The sequence below is a fragment of the Centroberyx affinis genome, unplaced genomic scaffold, assembly GCF_046629955.1.
Source record: "Centroberyx affinis isolate AG114_WGS23_722 - 3 ecotype Tasmania unplaced genomic scaffold, CSIRO-AGI_Caff_v1 ptg000377l_1, whole genome shotgun sequence".
NCBI classification, from domain to species: Eukaryota; Metazoa; Chordata; class Actinopteri; order Beryciformes; family Berycidae; genus Centroberyx; species Centroberyx affinis.
In genome coordinates this window covers 34,337-58,147 of record NW_027279046.1, presented here as the reverse complement: position 1 = coordinate 58,147, position 23,811 = coordinate 34,337, and the positions used below count along the sequence as shown (strand labels likewise).

Sequence of the window (23,811 nt, the reverse complement as noted above, 5' to 3'; positions counted from 1 at the left end):
GTGTGTGTCTCTCGCTGTGTCACATTTTCTCCCTCAGGCATACAAGAGCTAACAATCTCAACCCCTAATACACACAAAATACATACAACTGCTCCATTCTCTTTGCTTAGTGCACAAACACCAGTGACCACGCAGCAGCTAAAAAACACTACAGTTAGTGCACAGACACACATGCACACACACACACACACACTCACTCACACACACACACACCATCCCGCCTGTCCCCCTGCAACCATTTTAGTTTGTCCTTGTAGTTGTCCCTTGTCCTGATGAGACACTGTCCACTACATTTCACTCAGCACCACTCCAGGGAGACAAAGTGTGTGTATGTGTGTGTGTGTGTGTGTGTGTGTGTGTGTGTTTGCTCCTGCTTTGCCAAGTTTTCACGTTTTCACACGTTCATTCTCTATAGAGCTGAGCAGCAGAAAGAAACATCTATCCAAGACTTTCCTTTACAATTTACGATTCATTCGAGAGACTAGAGAGAGCTACAATAAGTTGGTGCAAGCAACTGGAAATGCATGTTGTGTTTTGCTTGCACAGCAGCTACAAGCCTGTATGTGAATGGGTTCATATTTTAATCTTGCATTTAAGAAATCCTTCTGCTAAGATGTATTTAGTTCAAAGTTACAGGGACTACCCAAGTCTCTGTTCTCACAACCTGTAAACACAGCAGTAAAGTGTTGAACAGGGAGCCGTTTCTTAATGTAAAAGCCTTTGATTTATGCTTTGTGGTCATAAATAGACCCTTGTGATTTACCAATGTATAGGACATGATGGAACTGTTTAGGGTTTAAGATTCTGTACCTTGTAGCCACTTAGCTAAAAGGACAAATTTTATTTTATTTTTTTACTGCTAACAGCCATATTGCTGTCGGCATGAGTTTTTATGGCTTTCTTTTTTCTTTTTTGATAGGGACGCTGCTCTGTAACACAATAAACTCATCTTTCTGAAATAAGCAATCCTTAACTGTAAGCAATCAAAAAGGAGGCTTTCCAGCACAATGTCAGTTATGTCATTTGATGAGATGTAATCGGGAGTTTTGGCTAGATTAACTGAGCGGTTTACAACAGCTGCGGTTAAAAAGGGTAGCTAGTAGTGATGCGTGGGCCAGGCAACCTGAAAAAAGGATTCAGGCATAACTTGGATTCACACAACCCTTCTCAAACTTTCAACCAGTCAGTATACCGGTCTTTCAGATGCTTTGCTAGGTTTGATGCATTGCCTCCTTTTGTTTTAAACGGTCAAATGCAGTGTTTGCTGGCTGGTTTGTGAGCATCAGTTATGTTTCCTTGTTCATCTGCCTCAAAGGCAAAGTATTTCCAGACATGACTCTGGACTCTGTCTGGCACTGCTAGACATTTTTCACCTGTTGTCACAAAAAAGTCCACTCCCCCTGCTGCCTCACTCACAACGTTTGATCTCGTCAATGTTATATCATGGTACATCAGCTTGGGTACCAATCAGTATTACCGAAACTGTAAAAAAAAAAGCACATGATGGGATTAAACGCCCCAGCTCTAATTGCTGCTGATCCTGGCTGGATGTCGTCTCGGAGTGACGGATCGTTATCTTGCTACACCGGCTCTGTGGCTGACGTCATGGATCACTATCTTGCCACACTGGCACCAGAGAGTTGTGTAGCGCGAGATAAGTTCTGTCAATGTTGTCGCAATTCCATCAATAAAGGTTAGAGAAGGGTGACCAGACGTCCCCGTTTTCTGGGGACAGTCCCCGGATTTGGTGCTTTGTCCCTGGAAATGTCCCTGGAAATTTTTGTCATTTTTACCTCAGGACCACAGAGATTTTATCCTGCCCAGCTGTCTGTAAGGGATTAATATTGCAGTACAACGTTGGTAATTTAATCTAGTACATTTTGAGCATTACTTTATTTCTCCTATAAATTACGAAAGCAGAGTATCCAGAATACGTCTACTGTGCAAAGTATTTGTAAAATTGAAATCACTGGTAAAAACGACATTACCAGACCTCCTCCTGTAATATTAATCGACAGTTATTTTCTCTGGCTACTCCATCTTAAATGACCTTGAATTTTATATATAGTATATTGTATGAGTGAACTCTGACGTCCTGGGCTCATTTTAATCCTGTCTGGATTGACATCTGCTGTTTCACACAGTTACTGACTTGCACACTCCCAAAAATCTGGTCACTTTATGGTAGAGATGACATAATACTCCTTTAAATCTGTATTATGCCCTGTGCAACCACAGTCTTCTACTGTTGGGGGTTAAGAGTCTTGTTCAAGTGTGCACTTAAAGTCTCTAACTTTTTAGGATACCAAACCCCCATCCTAAAGGGTTCAGCTGATGCACAAACTCATTTGTCTGTGAGCAAATGCTTTAATTATATTTATTCAAAAATTCCTGACTCCTACAGTGAAAAACCTGATTAAACCATAAAATCTCTCTCCCTCCCCCACACTCTTGCCTGTCTGTCTGTCTGTCTCTCTCGTGTTCTCTCCCTCTTCCTCTCTGATTGATTACCTGCAGGATGTTTTTAATGACATTGTGCTGTGCTGCTGATTCTGTAGTTATTTTTTTTTTTTGCTAAAGGAGAACCAGCCAAACGGTGTGTGATCACAGCAGAGAGACGCGAAGATAGATGGATTTCACACACCGCTGAGAAAACTGTGTGTTGGCAAGTGGGAAGTGCTACGAAAACGCTGAGTCTGATTTTACTCTGTGTGTGTGTGTGTTTGTGTGTGTGTGTGTGTGTCCTGTCTGTCCTCCAGGTCTCCAGTCATGGCAGGTGGACTGTTTGCTGTGGACAGAAAGTGGTTCTGGGAGCTGGGAGGTTATGACACGGGTCTGGAGATCTGGGGAGGAGAACAGTACGAGATCTCCTTCAAGGTAAAAAAACAAAAACAAAAACAAAACAAAAAACACCACCACCACACATAGCTCTGCCCACAGGACTGTAGAAAATGATGGATAAAGTGACTTTGACTTGTGTGTGACTTGTGAGACCCGTTGACTTTCGACCGGCTACTTTGAAGCCCGAGAAATGGATTTTCTGGGTGCCTCCATGTTGCATTTTTGGAGTCGGTGTTTGTGCGGTTAGAGTTATCGGGTGGAGCCGGCCTGTTGTCATTGCCAGGAACAGCATTATGCAGATATTTCCTCCTTACATGCAGTGAAATTCATGCAAATATTCCTCCCTAAATGTATCATCATTACTTTTGATTAATCGCCATGAAGCGGAGACGTAGAAGAAATGAAATTAGTTATTCCAACCCAAACATAATATTTTGGAAAAGAATATTGACTTTATGTGTGTGCCTACAAGATGGGCCTTGGTCCCATTGGCTTATATTGAGGCGAGTGTTTCAAGTTGTTCTGCAGCCAGCCAGTAGAGGGCGACAGCGGGGCCGTCTCTCCCAGGACTTCCGCTTTAGCCGAAAAATAGTATGAGAAATAGTACTGTCCTAGTGTTTTTCTCAGAACTGGTACTACTATTTTTTAAACCCTAGTAAAAAGTTACCGTACATTTTACAAGAAAATTATGCTCCAGATATCTTAATTATATGATATGATAATTATAAGCTCCATTTATACAATCATGTTGTTTTTGCTGCCAGAATGCAAGAACAGGGGAAGTTCATGTCAGCACCAACTTCACATACTATGAAGGAAACAATGAGCATTTTTGCATAGCTTTCATTTGTTTCTCAATCATCTTCATTGTTTCTCTTTTCCTGTTGAGGTGAGCTTCATTTATTTTCCCAGTGTTTGAGGCTGACATTTGTACAACCACACTGAGGCAAAATGAACTAATGTGAACTAAAATAAACTATATGGTATATTATAATCTTTCATTGATAGCAACCAAAGTTTTTGCCTGATAATTCCATCACATTTCCATACACATTTCATTTTGTCTGTGTTATTTTCTGTGTGGCATTTATACATGCAATCTGCTTTTCTAAGAATCAGACTCCACTCCACATTGATTTCCTCAATTCAATACCCATGAACTAGAACAAAATTTGAGCTCATATTGTAAGAATCCAGCATTTTAAAGTTCTTCAGTACATTTTTATACCTTAAAATCAATATAGCTACCTAAAGTTTGGCTGTAATTTTCCAATACTCGGCTCTACTCAAAAGGCTTTGATGCTGTTATTCAAGTCCTGCATTTACTGTTCAGTTTTGTTTGTATTATAGATTGGGACTAGCAGGGTTTTCAGTTAACAATTATTAAATCTTTGTGTGGACGATGTTACACTTTACTCCAGAGCTATATCTAGTAAGCAGGCTATTGCTGGTTTTCAGCCCAGTTTGTCCATTGAAAAATCGACTACTTATAGATCTCAAAGTTAATTTTTCATGGAGAAAGGTCCCAATTGTTTTTCTCGGTGTTGTATTCTTTCTGAGACTGGTAAAAGCAAGGTGAGGCATTCCACATTAAGATTTCAACTCGTGTTTCTATCATTTGAGCCAAACATGCTCCGATGCATCAAGGACTCCTCACATCCATCATACTCAGAAAACCTTATTAGATTATGCTTTTGTCTTGTGCCTCAGCATGAATTATTCTATAGGATAGCCATAAATTATCTTGACTGGACCTGCATGTTAAGAGCCGCCTCCCCCTCTCCAGGAGTCGGGGAGAGATAGAAAAGCTTGTCAGAATAATTGAATTGTGGTTTTAAAGAGTAAGGACTTTTGCCGTCTCACTCAATTAAGCACAAAGGCCACTGCTGTGTAGTTTGATTTGATTGGACGTATGCTACAGTGGCACTTGGAAACCTGCTTGGAGTTTTAAGGACATTAGCCTGAGTTGTCCCTCAGCTGAGTGAAAGGGACGCTGCTGTCCCTCTTGAGTGAAGTTTTCTTATTTAAAAAACAGATGAACATCCAAATCTTCTGTTACTGCCACTTATTTTTCACTGAGTAATTACTCCGTCAAGAGGAGGCACATGAGCACAGACATGTTTCTCTGAATGGAATGACTCACAGCACTCGTGTATTGATCTTAGGGCTGGGCAATATATCGATATTATATCGCTATCGTGATATGAGACTAGATATCGTCTTAGATTTTGGATATCGTAATATCGTGGTATGGCATAAGTGTCTTTTCCTGGTTTTAAAGGCTGCATTACAGCAAAGTGATGTAATTTTCTGAACTTACCAGACTGTTCTAGCTGTTCTATTATTTGCCTTTACCCACTTAGTCATTATATCCACATTACTGATGATTATTTATCAAAAATCTCATTGTGTAAATATTTTGTGAAGGCACCAATAGTCAGCCCTACAATATTGTCGCAATATCGATATCGAGGTATTTGGTCAAAAATATTGTGATATTTGATTTTGTCCATATCGCCCAGCCCTACTTACAACTGAACATTTAGCCCACTTTGTAGAAAATACCGAGATATATATCGTGTATCGCCATTCAGCCTAAAAATACCGAGATATGATTTTTGGTCCGTATCGCCCAGCCCTAATTGATCGTCTCGGCCCATTGAAAGTAAAAGTCTCTTACAGAGGAAACTGTCCAAGAAAGACAAAGAACATCCAGCATTGTACCTGAACAACAATATAAAAATATAATTAACATTATAGAAAGGGTAAGTGTAACTAATTAAGGTAATTAACTGTTCTCTCTGTAAGAGCAAAACAGAGCTATTAGCTGAATGCTTATTTGTCTCCACATGGAATGACAAAGCTAGCAGATAGGCAACATTGTTTTTGTTTTCAGCTCACAGGTGCCCAAAAGACGAAGGTGTCGTGCTAAATGGGGATTTTTTGACGTGACTAAATGTCACAGCAGCAGTCCTTTCAGCTCCTTACTGCCGTCCTGAATCTCAAATCAACTTGACATAAAACCCCAGGTGGTACAGTGTCTCCAATCTAGTTTTTGCTTGTTTATATATATAGATTATGATGTTCGAGACAAGTGGACAAGCGTTGATTTCAAGCCCCGTCGAAAACCCCCTTCCACAGTCTGCTCAGATAAGATTCAGCTTACCGCCTCAATATGCTGGAGCGGGCTGTGTTAATTACAGAGCTGGAATATGTGGAGGAACGCCTGTAAAAGGATTAGTTGGAGAACAATGTGTAGGAAAAGGATAATCTTTTTATTGCCTATGAGGCTTCAGTAGCATAGGCCTGTTATATTTAGACTCATTACATCAGGAAACTTATTACATCATGGTGCATCTGAGTTTTCTGTCGGGTGTAATTAGGTAATGAAGCTGGTGAATGATTTAATGAAACCAAATCTTTTGACAGAATGATCACTTTTTATGTGTCGAAGATTATAAACTGTTGTGTTTAACAAGAACGGGAGAATAAGAAACAAACAAGAAAGGCCAGGTCAGGTCAGTTGGCGGTCGGTTTGGATATTAGAATTGAAATAGCTCAGCTTTCAAAACGTCCTTCCGTGACTTTTCCTAGATCCAATTACCGTACAAAGCAGGGTTTAGATTTTCACAATCATGCGAGAAAACAGAAGTCATTATTATAATTGCTCCCTCCAATAAACTTTGAAAGAGATAGCAGAGCCGTATATAACCCTCCACCTACCACTCTTCCAGTCCTGCTTCCTTCACTTATTGTCCCACTGTTAAAAAAAAAAAAACTGACCCAGCGGAACATGAACCACGTCCTGATCTTTCTGTGAACCTGCAACTTCCCGAGTAATCCGCCGCAGAACTTTCCACTTAGCCCTCGCCTTTTAGATCCTCGTTGGGTCGGGTGTGCTCTGGGACCCCAAAAGGCTGTTTTCTTGACATATCTTGTCCCTGTACACCAGTGACTACACCTTTGGTCAGCCTCCCATTGATATACTCATGGATGACACAGTGTTTAATGGTTAGATGGTACAAAGCTTGTAGGACTGACTGAGAGCCGGACCTTCCACTGCAGACAATATTTCTATCTTTGGGGGTATCCAAAGTATCCAGTGTTGGAAGATTTTGGCTAGTTTGGCAAGTAGCTGGTTGGCTATCATCACCTGATTAACGATGCATACTGTCAAACAATCAGAGCATTCATTAAAACCTGGGTGTAGGTGACATCATTTATACCAGGAATTACATTGGATTTCTAAATCTTCTTGATTCTGCTGAAACCAGAGGGAGAGTTTTTCCAAATTTCTACAACGCTGACAGTTCTGATAATTTGGGTATCTTTACATTAACAGGTCCTTTTGTTAAATTATGTCCAAACTCTGCCAAGTGCGAGCACAACTCGATCAAAAAAATCCTCCTTAGGTGCACGGCCAAAGATTAATAAATGAAGAAAGAAAAGCCAGCACTCATAATGTCCTTTTTGTCTTTTAATGAATTGGGCAGCTATAGAGCACAAGCGACAGACGCGTTTCAGCAATAAGCCATCATCAGCGTTATGATGTCAACGTTGATTAAAAGACAAAAGGACATTATGAGTGCTGGCTTTTCTTTCTTCCTTTGTTAAATTATACCATGAAATTGAGAAATGCAATTCTCATTGCACTGGACCGTTAAGAATTACTTCTTCTTTCAGCATGGCAGAATCCTGGGCAGCACCAATGCCAATACACTTAAATGGGATGAAAAGAACCGTCCCATGCCACGGTACTGGGGTTTGAGTGGGCATGCTCTGAGGTGAGAGGATTGTGGAGGTCGTGTGTTAGAGGTGAGAGATAAGGCTTTCAATTTAATCCGTCCAGCGCTGAACTCAAGCTCTTGATCCCTCATGCAGCGGGGGCCCTTCTGTTATTAAGCTCAAGTGTTTCAGTGAAGGGATGAAGAGGACGGAAGGGATTAGTGCGGCAAGGTAGACCTTCCCACGGCGAGATCTAGAGAGGATGGATTCAATCTATTATTTCTCCCAATTATATTTGTCCAGGCTATAGTGGTGTGACAAATTGGATGATAGGTAATTGAATTCAGATAGCAGCCGGCTGATATCCACTCCGGAGGGTGCGGGGAGTGACGCACATTAGCCGCATCGACAAACTGACCCGCGGTTGCTCAATTCAAAAAGAAAGTACGCCAGTCAGAGCAAAATCTACCTGTCGTTACTGACTTACTAGTTGTTGGCAGTAGACTTGTGGTCAGTGTGTGTCCATCATCAATCACGTTTCCTTGAGCGAGACGCTTAAAGGGGACGGTCAACCCAGTTAGAAATATAGATTTTCTCCTTTAGTATCACTCTTGAGTTCTATGTTCATCATCCACCAAGATTTGAGCGTTCCTAACGTTCAGTAAATGTAATATAATCGAGCTTTCGGCTGCTGCGTTTTTTTATAGTGATCCAGTTCAAGAGAGCTGCTGGGCGTTCCCTCTGCCGTTTTGGTCGAGCGAGCTTCACTCTGCACTGGAGAGAGAGAGAGAGAGAGAGAGAGAGAGAGAGCCTCGGCTGCTTAGTGGACAAACCTTTTACACAAAACACAGTTCTGTTATCTCAATCTAGTTGTACCTAAAACATTCACCAGCAAAAAATCATTTTTGTCAGCATAGATTAGCTGTCACGGCTAAAAACACGCATTGCTACAAACCTCGGTCGAGCGAGCTTCACTGTAGACTGGAGAGAGAGCGCCGAGGTCGAATTCTGATTGGGTTTCCCATTCTGACGTTTGAAAGTTGTTTTTAATCCGCAACGAAACGGAGAAATCAACCGATCGGCTTTTCTCAGCGTAGAAACGACTTCAGATTCTCGCAATTTTGTGGTGGTTTTTTTACACCTAAAACGTAAGATGTGAATGTAGTTTAAACTGTGGGCTGCGTCAAAGTAGGTTTCCAGACTCGTTATAATTGAGAGATTCCAGTCACGACAAGGTTAGGAGTAGATTACATGCTTCGGGAGGAGAGGAGGAGGAGGGGGAGGGTGGCGTGCTGCGAGGAGGCAGGAGATGCCCGGAAAGGTCAGAGGTCACTGTGAATAACCCAGCATGGTCGGGATCAGACGGTGAGGTCGCCCCCAAAGAGCTTATATTGAGCCAGATGCTACTGTAATTTTCACTCAGTTGAATCAGACTGAATAGTTCATGGATGCACTGTGCATTATAGAAGATACAGAACACGGTTTGCTCAGTTCAGCTTCTTTTTGTGAGTTGTAACTGATGGAGAGAGAATACACTGACGCACTGCAAAAGAAAACATATCACATGGGACAAAAAAGATCAAATTAGTGGTTTGTTTTCATTGCAGTTTTACACTTACTGAACCGAATGAGCCAGGCTGAACTGTGCCAACTTGTCATAGCTGTCGCAGCATGAAGAGAAATTATATGGGCCAGTTTTGTACCGCTTCAGATAAACAAAATAGTGTCAAAGGTCATTTCAGATAGTAAAGGAGGAAATTCAAATCATATATTATAGAACAAACTCATTCATGAACTTACAGATCTGTCTCCCACACACACAGTTTTGGTGTCTGACCTTAGACTGAACTATTGAGCGTCAGTGAGTTTTGTGTATTGTTTAAGCTTCAGCAAAATAAAGCAGATTGACGGACTTGTCTGTGCTCTTTGCTGTAATTCATCTTCTCCGGTGTTCATATTTGTCAAGAACACATGAAGAAACATCTGAATGGGAGCGAAACTCAAGACTGTGGTTTGCCTTTGGTTCGTTTTGTTATGCTGGGCTTTCCAAGCATGAGTAACTTCTGGCTGTCAGGTGTCAACATCCATCTCCTTCTACCCGTAAAGCCCTGCATTTTGGGGGCCGTTTACTGTAGTTGGCTCGGATAACGTTGTCACTCCTGATGAATCACACCGCAATTTGCTTGGAAGAGGACTGAGACTCGCATGTTCAGGCGATCTCGGTGCCAAAAGAATTCAACTGGCATTGTTCTCACCCGCCCAAACGAATCAAACGTGAAGGAGTAAACACTCTAGAGTTTGAATGAACCTCTCCATTAGGGCTGAACAATTAATCGAAATTTTATCGAAATCGCAATATGGCCTACTGCAATCTTCAAATCATAGGAGGCGCAATTTTTGTTAAAGGCGAAATGTGTGTCAAAATAGCATTTTAAATTAAATATTGTGGTGCTGCAGAGATGTCCTGGCCTACACATCATATTCTGCAGATTTAAGAAGACATCTTTGTTTGGTACAGATCCCCGCAAAAATCACACCATAATCATTTTAATATCTTTTTCAATGAAAATGAGAATAATGATGTAAAAATTATCATTCCCTCTAATATCGCAAATCATATCGCAACTGCAGTATCAGTCAAAATAATCGCAATTAGATATTTTTTCAAAATCATTCAGCCCTACTCTCCAAACCTGCTCGGTGTGACCGCGCTCATACAGTGATCAGTAAATGTCGATGTGGTTTTACTATGCAGCTCCCAGGTGGAGGATGTGTGGAAATGAATGAATGTGAAGCACAGCGTTGCTCCCGCCCACGTTACATCTGTTCCTCTTTCAGCCCCTTTGGTTTTTTGTTTGGTATGAAGCCTCACAGACCGGCCAGACTGGTAAACATGAGCGAGCTGTGTGCAGTTTACTGACGTCACGTTATACAATGTCTGGGTCCTGAAGTTTAAACAGTTCCCTCTCGCTGTAGCTGCTGACGTGGCTCCAAGTCTTCACCTAACCCAAAAAGAACTAATGTGTGAAATGCCAAAACGCCTTAGTGACATCTCCATCCATGTCCTCAGCATCACACTGATGGTGCAGTCCTACTCTGAACCCTCTCTCTCTCTCTCTCTCCCTCTCTCTCTCTCTCTCTCTCTCTCTCTCTCTCCCTCTCTCTCTCTCTCTCTCTCTCTCTCTCTCTCTCTCTCTCACAGGACCCATAAACCTGTTAACATCAAAGTACTTCACGCCCCTTTCTGCGTAGCTGTCATTCCTCACGCTCCTTCCTTCCGTCCTCTCCCTCTTCTTGCCTTCTCTTCGCTTCGTGACCTCTCCCTTTCCTTATCGCGTCTTCCCACGCTCTCTTCTCCTCCCGCCCCTTTCGCTTCATCCTTTCGCTTTTGTCGACCTTGCCGGGTTTTTCCCTCACACGGTTCAGTTTCACACCCCGGGTCACAAACACCAGCAGTAACAGCTCCGCACCCCCAAAACCCCACTCTGACACCCTGTCTTTATCACTGCCTTTATCACTCTAGGTGTGGATGTGTGGTGGTCGGATGGAGGACATCCCTTGCTCCAGGGTGGGACACATCTACAGGAAGTACGTCCCCTACAAGGTCCCTGGTGGGGTCAGCCTGGCGAGGGTGAGTCTCAACACTGCCTGCTACAGCGGCCCAGTCTTAATACAATACCATTTATTTATTTATTTTTTATTTAGCCTTTATTTTACCAGGAATTCCGGTTGAGATTCCAAATCTTTTTTTCCAAGGGAGATCTGGCTAGGAAATGGCAGCAGTGGTTACACAATAAAACATACAACACAGTAGAAAATACAAAAATAGTAAATGTAGGAGCCAAATATCAAAAAGACAAGTTAAATTCCTTAATATAAAGAAGTGTTCTGTTAGACTGTGTGGTTGGTATATGTGCCCCATGTGGCCAACCTTGGCATTGAATTGTTGATAAATTAACACCCGTTGATGGCGTCATTGGTCATTAGTACCAGCTGTGAACAGTGCATGCAGCTTCAGGACGCCAAGAGCCGAAACAGTTTTCCAACGGGTTTTTAAGATAGATTATTTGTTCATTCAACAAGTGAAAGTTTAAGTTTGTTTGTTTCTTTTGTACTTTGGGTTGCCGTGGCATATCCTGGGGTTGTTTACTAGCGTAGCCACACACACACACACACACACGCGTTGCCTTCTATCTTCATCGCCTGAGCTACCGCTGGACACCAAACTGTGAGTGCCGAATACCTGCTGAATGAACGTAACTTAACCTTGTTGTTTACGTTTCTTGGCGATAGAAATATGGCTTAGTAGTTTATAGAAGGAAGCCATAATAGTAAAATATATACAATTACAATAAAGGTCACGATGTACTTGCTGCGGAAATGATTTTCGCCAGGTTTGTGTGGGACAAAAGGACACGTTCGCGGAAAGATTGGTATCCAATTGGTCTAAAATATCATGTGCTTTTTTTGTATTGCTTTGTGGAAAAGCATCTTCATGTCCTTTCCCAGTTCATTGCCTTTGTTTCCATCTCCTGGTTAACTCTTTCAAAATGAACTGTTTGGAGGCTCGGCTTGCTGAGCTCGTTGGAGAATATCTGTACATGTCATGACCGATCAAACGGCTTCTAAATCCTCACATTCCCTCAGCCGTTGTCGCTTTTTCACCACAGCAGTTGTTGCTGTTGTTGTTGTTGTTGTTGTTGTTGTTGTTCTCTGAGTTTTTGTCACAGCTGGTTCCTGTTCCCCTAGCTTCCAGTTACCTGTTTAATCTTCATGCGCCCCTGCTGGAGTGTGAATAAATGAACAATAGGAAGCCGCAGCGAGCATACACAGAGTTTCTATGCGGTGACGCGTTTGACTGTGTTTCTATTTTGGGCAAGTTCCAATCCAAATCCAATCCAAATGTATTTATAAAGCACAGTTGACCAAAGTGCTGTAGAATCAAAATAGCAAAAAACACAAAACAACACAATAAAAACAAAGACCAGTTTAACAGACAAAAGGACAATAAAATAATAAAAGCAAGGCAACTCTCATACTGAGTTAAAAGCCAAGGAATAAAAATGTGAAAATGGGACAAATAGAGTTCAAGTATTAACCGCTGCCTTCAGATTAGAAGGATTAGAACAGACTAACTGGCCTAGTTGTCTAGTGTGTTGTGCTGAGAATAACACAACCAATGGCAAACAAAATTTGGTGGACACTTTTATCCAAAGCACCTTACATTACCATGAGAACACTGATTTTTAGTATGGACGGCCACAGTGGTAATCAAACCCCTAATCTTGGCAGCTTTATATGTTCTGCTCATTGAGCTACACGGGATCACAGTGACATGGGTTTGAATCCACTTTTCATACTATTACCACCTATCTTCCTCCCTTTTTTTATCACTTATTTTTTATTGTTAGTTGAATCGTGCAAAGGCTAACAATGAACATGAAACAGCGTGGGGTACATACAGTATTTCATAGATATCTAGTGGACTGTTCTGCATTTCAGCCATTTTTATTTATATCAAGAGTTGGCAGTGTCCTCTTTGTTTGTGATGTAAATAGTCTATTTGTCCCATTTTCTATGGAATACATCTTCTTTAGTCCTTAGGATAAATGTAAATTTTTCCATAGCAAATATTTCTCCTGTAATATCCATCCATTGTTCAAGACCAGGGACTTCAGTTTTGTAAGTAAAATCTCACAAAGGTACCAGTCACATTTTAATAGCACATCCTCTGATATTACACCAAGGTATAGCACCTTACAATTATTGGAGATTTTGTGTCCCTATCTTTGTCCTTATGTGCTGTTTTATTTGGAAAATTACGTTGTCAAGCCATATTTATGTCAGCTATGTAAATTCTTTTGATAAAACAAGTTTATCACCAAGCGTTCTACAGAACAAGGACACAAAAAAAATCAGTCAAAAACGAGCAAATCACTGCAATCAAGTGGAATGCCCTTCAAAACAACATCCAAGTCATTTCGCACCAAGGAAAGTACCTCTTCTGAACTACTCTAAATGTGTTGTGTAGTCAGACTCGGTATTCTGTCAAAACAACGCTTTTGGCCTTGAATGCCTGGAGGTGATGGTGAATCTGCTTCAGCTGGTGAAACATTTAACAGACGGTTTATTCCCTCAAGTGTCACAGAAAGCCTCGTCTTCTTCCAGCCTTCTTCCTGCCCGCGTCCCTGGCTGCTGCATACTTTAATACTTTGTACTATAATTCAGTATGACAAACGCTCAAATGCATACACGCTCACACAGCAACACACTATCACCACCATCTGTGTGTGTGTGTGTGTGTGTGTGTGTGTGTGTGTGTGTGTCTCACTGAATCGATAGGCGCCCCACTGTGGGCAAGGTCAAGCGGATTTGAAGTCGATGATCGGTCTGCATCTTTCATTGCTGAGGGAGAAGCTCTTCTTTGTGGTGGATAGACAGTAGAACACACACCCAAAGATGTGCAGACTGTCGGATGGACAGGTTCTGATCAGTTAGCAATTGGAGAGATTACAAATACAATCCATAATTCAATTAATCAATTAATTCATAGAAAACATATTTTTCACACGACAATACTATGCAAAATAGAAAAATACAGAATATACAATATTATCCACAATTTCCATACGGCGGTCAATAGGGTGGCAAACGTTCCGTAGAATATACACACATTAGTCATGGAGTTGCACACGGTCATAAAAATATATTCATAATATACAAAACATTTCACACGCACACACACACACACACACACACACACACACATTTATACACACTCACACACATCAGTGCTAGTCTGGTGCTGTGTTTGAACAGCTTGAGTGTTCCTTCCAGTTTAGACAGAATAACAACCCTCTGAGCAAAAGACGTGATTTCAACGTCTTGTCTATGCTTTAGCTCTCATATAGCCCAGGATCATTACAGCTATGTATAGACCTATTTTAGACCAAGCAGTAAATACATTATTATAATGAATAAATATCTGTAAATACCAAAAATATGCACCAGAGAAGTCCTGTAGACTAGCCTACAAGATAATTATCTGAGCACAAGAAGTAATTTCAACATTGCGTCTATGCGTAGCTCTCATATAGTCCAGGATAATTTTGTCTATGTATAGACATCTAATAAACGTTCACTTTTCAACCCCATTTAAACCTAATTTAGCCTAGACGGCTATGGCCATTTAGACGTGTTTTAAACGTTTTATCAATGTAAAATTGCTCAGTGGGAAATGACGGCTCTTATGTTTTCTTTCTCTCTCTCTCTGTCAAGGACTCTCCCCTCTCCTTCCTCTCTCCTTCCTTTCTCCTCCATGTCCAAGAGCCTGTTACAGTCAAACACGGTGGGCGCTAACAAAAGGCCACTCGGCAAGGTAGCAACTAGTGTCAAATGCGGCAGCGAGGCTCTTAATCAAATCAAGAGGACGGGATCGTGCCGCCCCCCCCCGTTTTAGCAGCCGGCCCCAGCTAGTCCACAGTCCATATATCCATTCAATAGGTTGATATTCAAACCTGAATGTAGGTTTCGGAGATGTATGCGACTCCCTCCGCTGACCCAATTCATTTTACACTTATTGCGTTTATGAGCGTCTGTTGGCTGGTTGGTTCTTCTTGGCCTCTGCAGCCCTTTGGTCTCAAACACGTGGCGCTGAAGCTAGAGATGCCAGTGCCAAAGAAATCAGTTGTGTGACGACATTTTAAAAGAACGGACGATAAGAAGAAGGTTCAGTGCCAAATATGCAACCAGAAATTGTCACATGACAAGTTTGAATAGGTGAAGAGGTGTGAACAGGTGTGCTGGGAGCTGCTAACCCACCTAAAGGAATTTCATCATCCTGGGTTTCAATGGAGAGTTTTAGTGTCCCATGATGGTCTGAATGCTGTTTCAGAGGCTTTCCACCCTGACACCCTAACACAATGTGAGGAAACATCAAATCCTTGTCATGTTTAGCATGAAAACAGTCAAATTTAAAGACATTTTCATGACAGAAATATTCAAAAACCCATAGCGGTCGAACCCTAATATCCCCTATCTACAATATATATTTATATTATACTAATTACACTCTATTTAGTCTCTACAGCTGCTAATGCAGAAAAAACGAGCTCAAGTTTCTTTGTTCCATGTATTCTTCAACACCTCTCTACACAGAATGAGAAAGTTCTATAAAGCTTCAAGTCATTTGAAATGCAGCGGGTCTGTTCATTATGTATGCCTCGGCCTCAGCCTGAAACCTGGCTTGGTTTGGCCTGGCTGAATATGTAATTTGAACCCGTTGGCCTCTGTTTTGCCTTGTTGTTCTGACCATTAGCCTTTCTGCTGGAGCTGAGTGGAATACTGATATGAGCGGGGAGTTGGGTTTTACAACAAAGGGATACTTACCGCAGTCTGTAGATGAATTGTGTTTTGTCTCTTGTGGCCTTTTGTATATATTAGGGTAAAATGGCTGCTACATTAACAGTCCTTTCTCTCTTGATACCTTGTAATTGATTTGCCACGGTTGACTGTATTCACTCCACATGCATTCCAGCTGACAGATACTAGAGAATACACTAAGAATGAGGCTAGTTACTGTTGATTAGGAAAATATACATTATTAAGGTATTATACTGTAGAAGGTGATGGCCATATATTCAGGTTTTATAATGTAGTTAGTGATGGTCTACTGAATGTATTCGGGTTTAATAGTGATTGTATTATATTCCAGCTCAATAGTGACTGTATTAAATTCAGGTTTTATTGTAAGAGGTGCTAACATAAGCCCTCTCCAGACAGCAGTATTTTCACCAGGGGAAGTCAGTAATTTCAGTTTGCCCATGCACATCAGTGATCTTGATGGTAAAATATTTCACTAGGGAACCATGGGTAATCCAGGGACTGAATGTGCGCACAAGCTCACCCGCATTACAGCAAAACTCTATTCAAGTGCGTCCATATCTTTATAACGCTGGTCAAGTTAATACATATGATGGCAAAATTAGGACAGTGGTTCCCCTGGGGGGTTGCGAGATGATTTATGGTATAGGAAAATGCATATTTCATGTCAAATTTTTCAGATTTTTCTCAAATTTTTGCTTGTTTCCTGTGAAATACTGGATCATTTTCAGCCTCTAGGCTTTCTGTGATAATTACTCAAACAAAACGACCTGAAAAGGGAAAATCATTCTAGTCTAGTCTTGTTTATTCATTCTTTGGTTGAACTGTTCACCACCATGCATATGCAGCGTGACTGCTTCAGGGTGTGGGCCTGTAGATATACTGCACCTAGAATGAGACTAGTTGGTGATGCTTTTTACATTAAGTTTAAAAAAAAAAACTCCATTAAGCAGATACAAGGTGTGTCTATCCCCATGGCTGCACACACACACACACACACACACACACACACACACACACACACACTCTGAAACACTGATTACATGTTGCGGACATTACAAAGATTATATTCTTCCGACATGAAAGGATTATGTGACAAAAGCACAAATTGGACAGGCCATTTCCAAGTGTTGGTCATGTCAAAAGGTTGGCTAACAGTTTAGGCAAGTAAAACAATTTAGTTAAGGTTCAGGTTTTGGTGAAATAAGAAAAGCTTTAGCTGAAAATGAAAACTTCACTTCACTCACGTGTAAAAATTCTTTGCATGACTTCTGTCAGGTCTTGTGCATGAAATGCGTTACTTGCATTTTAAGACATTGTGTTCTTTTCATGAAATTTTATGAGACCAGGCTGGTCCCTTCAGCGGGTGCACATGCAGAGAACAAAGGCCCTCCAGCACACACACACACACACACACACACACACACACACACCTTCCTACAACCCCCTTTCCTCTTGTCACCATGGAGGCAGATGGTACCACTGAACTCCACTTCACCTGGAGAGCCCAGAGCCAGAGTTTGGCTACAGGCAATAAGCTGTGCTACAGGGAGTGTGTGAGTGTGTGTGTGTGTGTATGTGTGTGTGTGTGTGAGTGTGTGTGTGTGGCTGGAGGGCCTTTTTCCTCTATGTCTGTACCTCCAAAGGCCGGAGGACTTGTGTTTATTCTTTCCTCGGAGGCCTTCAGAATCTGTATTCTCATTCATTCCAGCATCCGTACCTCCAAGCCGCTACAATCTGTATTCCCAGACACACGTCCTTTACCTCGGGGGCTGACAGGCCCTGTGTTTTCACTGCTATACACCTCAGAAGCTTCAGACGGATGGATTTCCCCATTGCTGAGGTGTAAATCTTTCATGTGTGCAATTGTCTGAGCTTAAAGAAGCCATTGGCTGTAGTGAAGAAGCCGTCTGGGCTACAGTCATTGTTGGCCACAGCTTGTAGTGCCAGAGTGGCAGAGATCAGCCTGCTTACCTTTTTATTCCACCAACAAATGAGTTTTGTCCAAAATGAGAAATCAGATGAGGTAACTCCCCCGAAATGATACACTTACAGGCTGGAGCCTCTGTATTTTAGAGATACTGAATGATGATGTTTACCTCTACAAAATGGATATACTTCACAGCTCTTACATAAACAAATTCCAGTGTTTTTATGCTCCTCTGTGTTGTATATTGTTTTAATATGGCTGGAAAACACTGTGATCAAAATCGAAATTTGAATCTTTTGAAGCAACACTAGACAACAACGGGTTTCTTGTGGTCTAGTTTATTTGTGCAGAGATAGTTTGTGACGTGATAAAAAGAAAAAGAAAAAAAAAAACACTCATAAAGTACAATTCAAGATGAAAGAAGAGCCAAAATACAAATATTGTGCAAGTGAGATAAAAAACAAAAAGGCAAACGCACTCAGTTCCTGTCCCAGCCAACATTTTGGGATCGCTGTGATCTAAGACAACCACCCTTCATTTTTTAAATGTATGTAGGCCAACCTAACAGACAAATTATATCAAGAAGTCTGGCTTCTGGATATTCCTGTCCCGGGGAAATCTGAGGAGAGCACTTTTATCTCAGCGTGCCATCCAAATGATCTATCTCTTACTGACAACTTTCAAGCAGCTGTAACAGTTTCAACATCTTTTGGCACATTATTTTTTTCCCAATAGTCGGCCCTGACAAAGGGTTGAAACCAGAGCTGCAGGTGGCACCGCGCTAAAATGAATTGGAGCAAAGAGAGAGAGAGAGAGAAAGAGGTCTGGGCGTGCGAGACGACCCGCTTCATAAATCTTCATCTCTTCTTTTTTTTTTTCTCCAGGCTTCTATGATCATAACCCTCAACTTTGTGCTGAACTGACAGTCAATCTGTTCATCTCTCTTGCAGTGTAGCTACAATACATTTCACTCTTCTTCCTTATGAATATCCACAATTGGTCTTTTTATATATTCTCACCCTGCACAGTACATTTACATTTTTTAGGCATTTAGCTGATGCCTAAACCTTGGCCTTGCTAGAGCAACTTGGAGGCAGTGAGCAGGTGTTGGGTCAGCTTCACAACAACAGGACACATGGCTGTTGATGGACACACATTGAGTACGTTTACATGCATACTAATAAACTAATAACACTAATAATCCCACTAAGGTAATTCCCTGATTATTCAATTGGTCACGTAAACGGCATAGTGCCATTTCCTTAATCGGATAAAGGCCGTTATCGCATTATGGGAAACACGATTACCACAGCTAGGTTTTTGTGCATAACTTTTACAATAATTCGGTACATGTTTACCCTTAGTCTGATTTCTTTTGGTGTTTTACTTCTGTGTATGAGGGCAAACGTAACCGGATACAGAGCAACGTCCAGGAGGCAGGAGACATCTTACAGAAAGGAGAGCGTTTGTTAAACTGTTTAAACTGCGACCTAAAGTAATAAAAAGAAACGAGACACAGAAACCTGACTAGACGAAAGTGAGATGCGTGTTTTATGTGAAGCACATTGTATTTGCCTTGTATGAAATGTGCTATGTAAATAAAGTTTGCCTTGCACCATGTTCAAAATCCAAAACTACCGGCAGGAAGTTTGACTTTAACGTCACTTTCTTAAGGAGAGAAATCCATTTATGACTGAATTAGGGCTGCAACTAAGGATTATTTTCATTGTCGATTAATCTGTCGATTATTTTCTCGATTAATCGATTAGTTGTTTGGTCTATAAAATGTCAGAAAATGGTGAAAAATGTGGATCAGTGTTTCCCAAAGCCCAAGATGACGTCCTCAAATGTCTTGTTTTGTCCACAACCCAAAGATATTCAGTTTACTGTCATAGAGGAGTAAAGAAACCAGAAAATATTCACATTTAAGAAGCTGGAATCAGAGAATTTTGACTAATTTTTCTGAAAAAATTACTCAAACCGATTAATCGATTATCAAAATAGTTGGCGATTAATTTAATAGTTGACAACTAATCGATTAATCGTTGCAGCTCTAGACTGAATCATGTTTTCCCCATTATCATATTACTAGAGGGATCAATCCAGTTGCCTTTCAGTTATGGGATGGTCTCACCACGCCTCCCTGATGTCACTATGTGTATTGTAAATAGTCACACATCTCTCTTTTATGAAGCCAAGTTGTAAACTAGTGCGTAATTGAATTCAGTGTTATATCTTCTTTCATGACTAGTGACAAGTTGCATTTATTTTTCATCACTGCCTTCCTTGGACGCGATGACAGGTCTAGCATGAAGACTGGCAGCCTTTCTACACAGCTGCTTTGATCGGTCTTGTCAAGTCAGATCAATCAATACATCAAGGATGGCAGGAAGCTTCTTCAGTATTTCAGGGAAGGCAGGAAGTTGGGATGAAGTCTTAAGAGAATCCGCACAGCGCCTAACACACAGATCTACTAATAAACTCCTGTGTGACTTTTCTCTTTATCTTCCTAATTGTCTATTTTTATTTAATAAGTTCAAGTTGCTTTTATTGTCACATACTGTAGACCAGGGAAGTGGAATTTATTTCAGTACACATCAAAAATCACTCTATTTATACCACATCACAAATTTGCAACAAAAAAAAACACTTCTGTCTCTCTCCTTGCCTTTTATTTCTTTTTTTAGCACTACAGGTTCAGTCATAGGTCACAAGAATATTGTGAAATATACAAATTAAGAAATTACACTGTGGCTCTGATCCTTGAAATCCTTACTATTCATTGCTTGTAACATTGCCGATCTAGAAATTTTACTGTCATTTTACTGTTGCTGTCATTGTTGCTGAGGTTGCGAGTAGGCTTGGGCCGTTGTTCGATAATATCGGTGGGGCGATACTTGATATCGTGGAAAAAATTGCGATATTCACAAAATATTACCATATTATCTACCTAGTGGTAGGATAGTAAAAAAATAACTAATCATTAGTGGAAAAGTCTTTTTACTTACTTCAAGTGGGTTCCCTTTTTCCACAATCAGCTCGTTTTTTTGGAAATAGGAGGGATGAGAAGATTACACCAAATGTCTGTTGTTTCCTCTAATGCTTGAATAGTAAGATCAAATTTCTAATTATGATTAGATGAAATTTAGGATAAATAAAAGAAAATACAAAAAAGAAAAAAAAAAACGTCCTACAGCGATAATATCGTATATCATGATATTTTGGCGGGACAGTATCGCGATATGGATATCGCCCACGCCCAGTGGCGAGTTTCAGCTGAACGCCTAAAACGTTTCACTGTGATTGTGGTTTCAGAACCTGAAGCGCGTGGCGGAGGTGTGGATGGACGAGTACGCCGAGTTCATCTACCAGCGCCGGCCGGAGTACCGCCACCTGTCGGCGGGAGACATGACGGTGCAGAAGGAGCTGAGGAACAGCCTCGACTGCAAGAGCTTCAAGTGGTTCATGAGCGAGGTCGCCTGGGACCTGCCCAAACATTACCCACCGGTGGAGCCGCCCGCCGCCGCCTGGGGAGAGGTACGAGCCGCAAGTCTGCACTTCAGACCAAGAACCAAGAACAGACAGATACACTGCACATGGCTTTTCTGCTTCTTCTTAAACAGTGTAGAAGAGAGTGACAAGGACATTAGGTGGGAGCAGAGGGAACAATATGTACCAAAAGTTGTCAGATTTGAACCTGTGATATCTAGGAATGGGACAATAACAGGTATCGCTATATATTGTGGTATAAAACAGTAACGGTTATGACACCTAATCGTTATTACCGTGACCAATGCGATAACCACCGACTTGATAGGAGGCTGAATTTATTTCAAAATTTCATTAGAGGATAAACCCCTTGAGATGCACCATCTCGTTTTCGAGGGGGGGTCCTCAGGCACAAAACATAGAAGTTAACAACATATAAACAAAACAAAATACATAAATAATAATAATGATAATAAATTAAACAATCCAACGACACAAAACAATCAACAATAGTAACATTTACAAGGACATACACACACACATAAGGGCTCTCACACCATCCCAAACCACACCCGCTACACCACATAACAAGCGCAAAGCTCAATATTTGACATAAATATTTTACATATGTTCTACAGTCTCGCATTAAAACATGTTTAAAAAAAAGAGAAATGTCTTCCTATTGACATGATAGTTTTTAAGTAACCGAAGCATAACACAGTACTGTTTTTAAGGTTTTCATCTTATTAATAATCAAGATAATATCGAGATAATTTTGACATGATAGTTTTTAAGTAACCGAAGCATAACACATTACTGTTTTTAAGGTTTTCATCTTATTAATAATCGGGATAATATCGAATATCGAGATAATTTTGGCAAATATGATCGTACTCTTCACATTGGCACAGGCCTAAATATATCATGTGTTTGTATCTGTGTTTTTTCTGTGTGTGTGTGTGTGTGTGTGTGTGTGTGTGTGTGTGTGTGTGTGTGTGTGTTGTAGGTACGTAACGTGGGCAGCAGCATGTGTATGGAGAGTAAGCACTTTGTGTCGGGAAGCCCCATCCGCCTGGAGAGTTGTGTGAAGGGGCGCAGCGAGACGGGCTGGAGCCACGGACAGGTGAGGGCCGCTTTAGACCTTTTAGCTCAGCGGTTCTCAACGTGGGGTCCGGGGACCACCAGGGGGTCCTTGAGGGGGTTCCAGGGGGTCCCCAGCAAATTGATGAATTGTTAAACTTCAGCATTATTTCATTTACAAGAAGTTAACACAATTAGAGAATGTAGAAGAACAACTGTTTTGATCATAGCTTCTCTGTTATCTCTCTGCCTACAATACAGACAGTCATGGAATTCCGGACAAAATCATATCTGACAATAAAAATATTCTCAGATTTGGGTCCGAGAGACAAAATCTAATCAAATGGAGGTCCGTGGCTCTAATGTGGACTAAACTAGGGGTCCTTGATATGAAAAAGGTTGAGAATCACTGCTTTAGCTGACACTCGGAGATGGGGACTAGATTTTTAATTGCTTGAGACTGAGATTGGGGTTCTGGTGAGATTTGTTCCACCAGACGGTTTTCTGAATTTGTATGGATGAATGATTTTGAATTTATTGAAGTTGAAACTGATTATAGAAATCAAACTCATGATGCTCTTACCAAGTTTTTATCCTATTAAAACCATATTGCACTGAAAAGTCCTAGATATTTAGTTTTCTTTAAGATATTAAATTGATACTGGACTCTTGATTTGTTCTGACTTGACTTGCTGTTCTACATTTAGACTTGAGACTTGACATTAGTGACATGGACTTGACTTGGACTTGACTTTCTACATTTAGACTTGGGACTTGATTGACTTGGGACTTGAGCAAAGCTGATTTGGTCACACCTCTGCTGACACTCTTAAGCTATGTCGAGGCAAATCCATTTTGTTTCTCAAATTTTGACCTGGAAGGCTTGACTGTCCACTTTGTAATTTACAAGCGACCAGATCAGATTTGTGTGTTTAGACAAGTTCCATTTCCTGTCATTACGACATTGGTTGTCATAGTAACAAAGCAAGACGTGAGCACGCCGACTACAGACGCGGTTTCTGTCCGGCAAATCTGAAAGTCGCGGTGCAGAATGAGATGTCAGCGATGGAGGAGGCTGCTGTCTGCCATGTTGTTGACAAGGCAGGAAACTTCTTTGTTCAGGCACAGTTGCTCTCAACCGCTGCTTCTCCTTGATGTTTGTTGTTCTCTTCTCTCCCTGTCACATCTCTTTGTGACATCACATATGTGTCACACAGGGAGTGACGAGAAAAAAACTAAACAATTGAAACCCGGTCTGAGTGGTCAGACTGAGCTGCATTTTCAGAGATGACGGTTTGAAATGAATCACATTTCAAACCACCTACGAATGTGGTAGTGGAAAATACTCGACTCGTAATGGACGT

At 41.1% G+C, this 23,811-nt stretch overlaps 1 protein-coding gene across 2 annotated transcripts in view; it reads left to right on the top strand.

Moving 5' to 3' along the window:
- The window catches only part of LOC139641481 (polypeptide N-acetylgalactosaminyltransferase 10-like), a 96,307-nt gene that overhangs the window by 67,295 nt on the left and 5,201 nt on the right, over nucleotides 1–23,811 (top strand). Inside the window, exons 7-10 of one of the 2 annotated variants that reach the window (XM_071515893.1) lie at nucleotides 2,760–2,877; nucleotides 11,090–11,197; nucleotides 21,194–21,415; nucleotides 22,374–22,490. In XM_071515893.1, coding sequence (XP_071371994.1) covers nucleotides 2,760–2,877; nucleotides 11,090–11,197; nucleotides 21,194–21,415; nucleotides 22,374–22,490 — 565 coding nt within the window. The remainder of the gene's footprint in view (nucleotides 1–2,759; nucleotides 2,878–11,089; nucleotides 11,198–21,193; nucleotides 21,416–22,373; nucleotides 22,491–23,811) is intronic. The other variant, XM_071515894.1, reaches the window with a different exon arrangement.